The sequence below is a fragment of the Triticum urartu genome, chromosome 1 (genome assembly GCF_003073215.2).
Source record: "Triticum urartu cultivar G1812 chromosome 1, Tu2.1, whole genome shotgun sequence".
In the NCBI taxonomy this organism is placed as follows: Eukaryota; Viridiplantae; Streptophyta; class Magnoliopsida; order Poales; family Poaceae; genus Triticum; species Triticum urartu.
The window spans coordinates 534,486,052-534,493,663 of NC_053022.1; the positions used below are offsets into that span (position 1 = coordinate 534,486,052).

Genomic DNA, 7,612 nt, shown 5'->3' on the forward strand with positions numbered 1-7,612 from the left:
GGAGAAAGAGCCGCGCATACCACCACCCAGGGCCCCGCTTGTCTTGTACTACAACGCCGTCCATCGAGGTTCCATCCACAACTAGGTACCTTCGTCCCCATTATCGAGGATGTCCGTATGGCGGTCATCACACCCGACAGTCAGCCAATTGTCATCGAGCTTATTTTCGAACTTCTTGTCATTTTTTAAGAGTATGAAGGACAACGGAGTACTCGAGCAGGGAGGATGAGTTTTATGCAATGCATGGTTTGCCATATCCGCGGATTTCGTAAACAGGAGTAGAAGGGACTCTTCTTGCAACGCGTGCATGATTCGTTTCACGCGCTAAAGCACATTCCGTCCTACGACATGCACGTCATCCATGGACGTAATGTGAAGACGTTAGTGTATCGATGATACACCATCCAAATCGCCGTCGCCAAGGTTTATGGCACATTTGATAGGCTGGAGGCAAGGTGGTCATTTCACGCGGCAGCCGAAAGGATCGTAAGTTTAGCTTTTTGATTCATTCACTCGATGTTGCTCTAGACATTGCGTAGCTTGAAGGTGATGACGTGATGTACCAGATGATACAGGGCAGACTATTTACACACATACATTGTTGGATGAAGTTCATGGGCAGTATGTGTGGGATGACATCTGTTCATAAAAAACGTGTTGGTCATCCGGTTATTCTAGTTGAATTTGAACTATTGTTGTACTAGACTTATTTTTATGCTATGTATGAATGGTTTGTGCTATTTTTATCCGAATTTTGATGAATTATGTCGTGTTTTATGAATTTATGTGGATAGCGTTAGATGGCCGGCTTCACATCCGTGTTCACTGACTGATCTCCCTTCCGTTGGTGAATGTGGTGTCCAGTTTACAGGTCAGCGTTGGTGATGCCCTAAATGTGATGACCTTTTTTTAACCTTATAAAATGGTGATGACTTGAACCATATTTCTTTTATTTCATATCTTTACCCAAGCACCAGCAAGTAATCATTTCATTCCATCTTACTTTTTCCTATTAGTACTACCACATATAGGGATGCACGAAACCATTCTAATCTCGAACAATCATGACGTTCTACTCTACTTGATTTCCATACCATTCCATATTTCCGTACCACATAGCAAGCGTCTGCAACGGATGCAGACGCCAGCGGCCGTCTCGGTCACTCTTGGCCGAGATGCAGACGCCGGCGTTTCCTTCTAGACGGACACATACTAGACTCGCGCACGCTTGCCGGAGAGCGACGGCCGGCCGGCGACCGACGACGTGGCCACGTCTTGGACCCATCGACTGCAGCCTGCAGGGATGACCTGGCGGGTCGTGGATAGGCGCACGAATGCTGGGATATGCTCTGCACTCCTCATGTCACCAGGAGCGGAGCAAACTTTGTCACGTCGCGGCTTGGCAGTATACACCGCTGGAGGGGCACGACCTGGACATGTGCGGCCAGGGATTAAAGATGGAGGGCGACCGAGGACTCGTGACCGGAGCAGCAGTAAAAATGTCACCAAGTAGTATACGGAGAACGCAACACATCTACATACGGCTACGCCTTCGAAGCATACGTATATACGCGTATCTCGAACGCGACAGGTGACGGTTTTTTCCATAAGAGGACAAGAGGCATCATGGACCGTGGTGAATTCCAATCCGTTACTGCTTTCTAGTAGTACGATTGACAGGTCGCGTGCACGAAATCGCGAGAAACGGCGACCACTGGACGAATGGGTCCAAAGGGCGGCCACCATCGCGTCGGGTTACGGCCAACCACAGGCGACGTACGTACATCGACATGGAAGCGTCGCTTGCACGGGCCATCCTGCCTGACAACTAACTGTAGTAACTGAGATCCTAAACTCGCTCCCAGGACTTAAATTTCTTTCCGGGGCCAGGGAACGAAGCAGACAGCAGAAGATCGAGAGCGCGAGGGCGAGAGATCGAGACGCACAAACCACCCGGCATCATCACTCACTGTTCACTCATCAGCGCCTACTCGGCTACTGCCATCTATCCCAACTCTCAAGTCTCAACCCAGGCGATGCATGATGCCATGTTCGACAGAGCAAAAATCCTCGAGTAATTAACAGATTAATTAGCGCCACAGTATTACTCTAATCACATGCAGGAAAATGTATGTAGTAGTAGTTAATAATCTGCTAATGAACCACTTGGCAGGGTAGGGTGATGATCTACTGCTCTTCGGCGCGATCTTCTTCTCCGGCGGCTTGCTACTTGGCGCCGCGGTTGAGCACCTCCTTGTAGTTGAGCAGCGAGTTGAGCCGCTGCAGCTGGAGCTGCTTCCGGAAGCTGTTGATGAAGTCGTCCGCCCGCGCGTCCACGCCGCCCTCCTCCACCTCCGGCGGTGGTGGCGGCGGCGGGGGCAGCATCCTCGCCTCCGAGCTCGACTTGCTCATCTTCCCCTCCGCCCCCTGCTTCTCCCCCTGCTGCTGCGGCTTCTTGCCCTTCTTGCCCTGCTCCCGCGCCGGCTCCGACCGGCTCCTGCTGTACTGAGTCGACGTCTTCTTCTCGTCCGCCGCCGCGACGGAGGCCACGGCATGGTCCGGCGAGGAGGAGAGCTCGGGGGACAGGTTGCCGGAGTTGAAGCGGTAGAGGCTGAAGGAGCGCAGGCGCTCCAGCACGGACGGCGCGCGCGCCAGCGGCGCCGGCCTGTATGGAGGCACGTACTCCTCGCGGTAGTACTGCTCCTCCTCCGGCTCCTGCTCCGGCGGCGGTGTCGTGAAGCTGTTGTAGTTGTCGGTGAACTCGGTGTCCGCCCTCGCGGCGTGCTCTACGAGGTCGTCGTCGTGCTCCTCCTCCTCCAGCACGGCCGGCTGGACCACCCGAGCCGCCGGCGCCGGGGCCACCTCGGCCCTCCTCGCCTCGGAGCTGGACCTCTTCATCTTCGACGGCGGCGCCCGCCTCCTCTCCACCCGCGCCGGGGGCTCGGACCGGCTCCTGGCGTGGTGGGCGTCTCCGGCCGTCGGCGCTGGTTCCGGTTCCGGAGAGGCCGTCACATCCCGCGAGTCGGTCACGGCGCCCGCGGCGTACTCGGGCGGGAAGTCGCCGGAGCGGAAGCGGTAGAGGCCGATGGAGCGGAGGCGGTCGAGCACCGACGAGGTGCGCGTCAGCGGCGCCGGCGCCGGCGGCGGGGGCACGTACTGCTGCTGCTGCTGCTGCTGGTCGCGGTAGTACAGATCCTCCTGATGCTGCTGCTGCGGCTCCACGTGGTGGAGCGGTTCTTGTTGGTGGTCGCCGTCGTGGCCGCCCTGGCGTCGGCGCTGGTGGGAGCGAGAGGTGAGCAGGATGGTGCCGATGACGAGGTTGACGGTGAGGAAGAGCGTGGCCGGCGTGAAGAAGCCCTGCACAGCCTCCCACGCGCCGAGCGCCGCGGCCGTCGCGCCGCCGTCCATCTGCGCGGGCACCGGCAAGTACAGGGAGGGAGCGAGGGGACCGGCTTGGGGCCTGGCCGTGCGCGGTTGGAGCTGGTGTTGGGTGGGCCGAGGAGGTGGTGGGGATTGGCGCTTGATGACGGGGTGGGGTGCGGGGAGTCTCACAAGTGGTGGTGGCGCCGGGCGTTAAATGGTGGTGGCGGGGGCTGGGCTGGGACGGGGTCGCTGACTTGGCGGGTGGAAAACGTGGGAATCCAAGCGCTCCTCGTGACGCGCGAGCCGACCCGCCGGGATCGCGGGCGGACTGCCCGCCCGCATGGCATCTCGCCTCCCATCCCGGCCCACAAGGACGGACGCGGTATCTCACTCACACTACGCACGCAATTGCCGGGTCCCATCTCATGAGTGGTCATCATCCTCGGTCGTCCCCGGCCTCCCCCGGGTGCGGCGACCGCCTTTCCGTGCCGATCTGGATGCTTCGCCGGTCGCCGACATGCTCGCATTCCGCCCCTCGTCTCCCCGGCCGGTCATCAAGTTCGTAGCGTACGTTACGCACATGGTGGCTCCCCCGCCGCTGCCTAACCTGACTGTGGTAGACCCGGAGTTGTCATGAGGCTACCGCCTACCTGCGTGCCATCGAAGATGAACGCCACCACCATGGCCCAGCGGTCACTCTCTGTAAGTTGAGAAATTGATTGGACGGGAACAATCGCATGCAACTATTTCAGCAACTCTCGCGCACAGTTTATCTACCTGGCACATATTTTCACTCACGATGACTTTCTTGAAGTGCAGGTGGCACAGTTGACCTCTCAACGCAAGACCAGACAGCACAGTAATCAATAGACGCGTCGTAACTCAGGCGCTATGCAGTTAACCAAGCTTCCTGCTTACTACAACGTCTGAATATCTAACTGACCACTGACAGTCTGACACCATTGGTTAAGTTCCTCGGCAAACAAACAAGCACATGCATTGATGCATATGCATAGAACCTGACGCGTATTTGGTGAAGTAGGTGGCACACGTCCACAGGTGCGATCACGTGTGGCCTCCTTGCTGGACGTCTCCGCATGGCATCCCCTGCTGGCTGCTGCAAGTCAAAGCCCGGCCACTTGATTAGCGTTTTTAACGACGCCACCAAGAAACCTACTGAGAAAGAGATAAGCTCTCGCTAGTCGGTACAGATATTAGATTTTCTCAACAGTCACTTTCAAGGACAACAAAACGTATCAAGTACGATCTGATGCACTGTTTGCTTCTGAGCATGGGGCCCATGCGGTGCCTACTCAGCATCCGGCTCGATCTGACCTCTGTACCTATCGATCTAGTCAAGCATACGCAGTGTATAATCGAGTAAGAGCATCTTCAGGTGTCGGCCCTCAGGAGGCATAAAAATCGCGGTTCGGAGATGAGCCGGCAATAGAATCGGCTCTGGGGCGGTTGAGCATCCAGCCGTCGCCCCAAGTCGCCCCAGGCGTCGATATCGGCTTATTCCTGGCCGCTTTTCGGCCCACTTTCGGCGAAAAATGGTCTGATATCGGCGAGAATCGGCCCATATTCGGCGTGGTTCGGTGTTGAATTCTCAACATTAATAGTTTTCTAATTACATATTTTATCACACAAAATCAAATAGTTCAACAAAATAGTTCAATACAAATTATATATGTCAACAAATAAAAACTCATATTTCATCACACGTCGAGCTAGGCATCGTCCTTGATCATCCATAGGTGCTCCACCAGATCCTGCTGCAGTTGATGATGCACATGTGGGTCTCGAATCTCCTGACGCATACTAAGATAGGCAGTGCAGGTTGCTGGTAGCTGGTGATCAACTTCGGCTAGAGGACCTTACCTGTAGTATGGTTCAATGTCAAACACTAGCTCTTCCTCCTCGCTCTCGATAATCATGTTGTGCAAGATGACACAACAAGTCATGACCTCCCACATTTGATCTTTCGACCAGGTCTGAGCAGGGTACCGGACAATAGCAAATCGAGATTGGATCACACCAAATGCCTGATGGTCATCCTTCCTGCAAGCCTCCAGCACCTTGGCAAAGTGGGACTTCTTGCCTCCTGGCACAGCGTTCGAGATAGTCTTCACAAATGTAGACCATCTCGGATAGAATCCAACAGCTAGGTAGTACCCCTTGTTGTAGTGCCGCCCATTGACCTCGAAATTCACCGGAGGAGAATGATCTTCAACAAGCTTGGCAAAGGCAGGGGAGCACTGCAGCACGTTGATGTCATTGTGAGTTCCTGGCATACCAAAGAAGGAGTGCCAAATTCAGAGGTCCTGTGTGGCCACCGCCTCAAGTACCACACTGCAACCGTCTTTGGCGCCTTTGTACATCTCCTGCCAAGCAAATGGGCAGCTCTTCCATTTCCAATGCATGCAACCGATGCTTCCAAGCATCCCAGGAAATCCTCTTGTTGTATTCTGTGCTAGGATCCGAGCAGTGTCTTCCGCATTGGGTGTTCGCAAGTATTGCGGTCCAAACACTGCCACCACTGCCCGACAGAACTTGTAGAAACACTCAATGGTGGTGGACTCGGCCATGCGCCCATAGTCGTCGAGTGAATTACCGGGAGCTCCGTATGCAAGCATCCTCATCGTTGTCGTGCACTTCTGGATTGAGGTGAATCCAAGTTTGCCGGTGCAATCCTTCTTGCACTTGAAGTAGCTGTCGAACTTTCGGATGGAATTCACAATCCTGGGAAAAAGCTTTCGGCTCATCCGACAACGGCGCAGAAATGCTTTGTCGCCGTGCAGTGGAGCGTCGGCGAAGTAGTCGAAGTAGAGCATGCAGTAGCCTTCAAGACGATGCCGGTTCTTTGCTTTCATCTGCCCCGGCGCCGAACCACCTCGCCACGGGTTTTCATTGCTCGCCAGCAGGCCGGCGAGGGTGGCGAGGACCATGAGATGATCCTCTTCCTGGACGCTGGCCTCGGCTTCCGCCTCCAGCAGTGCGGCGAGCGCCTCCTCGTCGTCCGAGTCCATTGACAAGACAGGCAAATCGCTGAACACCTTGCGGGCGCGGTGGGCGCGCACCCGCTGCTACACTACCCCTCTGCGGCCGGAACACTGGAAAAATCGCCCAGCCAGTGGTGGAGAGGCTGCCTCGGCGAAACCTCTACTCTTTTTTCGACAGGGAATGGGCTATCTAGCGGTGGTGGGCGGTGGGCGGCGCCGAGATCAGCCGGTTGGTGGCTGATACGTCTCCAACATATCTATAATTTTTAATTGTTCCATGCTATTATATTATCTGTTTTGGATGTTTAATGGGCTTTATTGTGTACTTTTATATTATTTTTGGGACTAACCTATTAACCGAAGGCCTAGTGCAAATTGCTGTTTTTTGCCTATTTCAGTGTTTCGCAGAAAAGGAATATCAAACGGAATGAAACCTTCGCGAGGATCTTTTTTGGAACAAACGCAATCCAGGAGACTTGGAGTGGAGGTCAAGGAAGCAGCGAGGAGGCCACGAGGTAGGGCGGCGCGCCCCCCACCCTCGTGGGCTCCTCGCAGCTCCACCGACCTACTTCTTTCGCATATATACACTCTTATACCCTGAAAACTGTTGGGGAACATAGTAATTTCAAAAAAATCCTACGCACAAGCAAGATCATGGTGATGCATAGCAACGAGAGGGGAGAGTGTCGTTCACGTACCCTCGTAGACCGTTAAGCGAAAGCGTTATAACAACGCGGTTGATGTAGTCGTACGTCTTCACGGTCGACCAATCCTCAACACCGAACGTACGGCACCTCCGTGTTCAGCACACGTTCAGCCCGGTGACATCCCGCGAACTCACGATCCAGTAGAGCTCGGGGAAGAGTTTCGTCAGCACGACGGCGTGGTGACGATGTTGGTGAAGCTACCGACGCAGGGTTTCTCCTAAGCACCGCTACGATATAACCGAGGTGGATTATGGTGGTGGGGGCATCGGACACGGCTAAGAGATCAACAGATCAATTGTTGTGTCTATGGGGTGCCCCTGCCCTCGTATATAAAGGAGCTAGGGGGCAGGCGGCCGGCCAAGGAGGAGGGCGCGCCAAGGGGGGAGTCCTACTCCCACCGGGAGTAGGACTCCCTCTTTTCCTAGTTGGAGTAGGAGAGGAGAAGGAAGGGAGAGAGGAAGAGAAGGAAAGGGGGGCGCCGCCCCCCTCCTTGTCCAATTCGGATTAGAGGAGGAGGGGGCGCGCGGCCACCCTTGGCCG

At 55.2% G+C, this 7,612-nt stretch overlaps 1 protein-coding gene across 1 annotated transcript; it reads right to left on the reverse strand.

The window, feature by feature from the left end:
• Positions 1 to 2,058: 2,058 nt before the first annotated feature.
• Positions 2,059 to 3,566, reverse strand: LOC125526891 (pathogen-associated molecular patterns-induced protein A70-like). The gene has a single exon (XM_048691501.1). It carries the CDS (start codon positions 3,406 to 3,408, stop codon positions 2,227 to 2,229), a length of 1,182 nt encoding a protein of 393 aa, XP_048547458.1. The 5' UTR covers positions 3,409 to 3,566; the 3' UTR covers positions 2,059 to 2,226.
• Positions 3,567 to 7,612: the final 4,046 nt, after the last annotated feature.

Bases quoted from the DNA above. Each gene is read 5' to 3' on its own strand.
- LOC125526891 (XM_048691501.1), bottom strand. From the start codon at position 3,408: ATGGACGGCGGCGCGACGGCCGCGGCGCTCGGCGCGTGGGAGGCTGTG.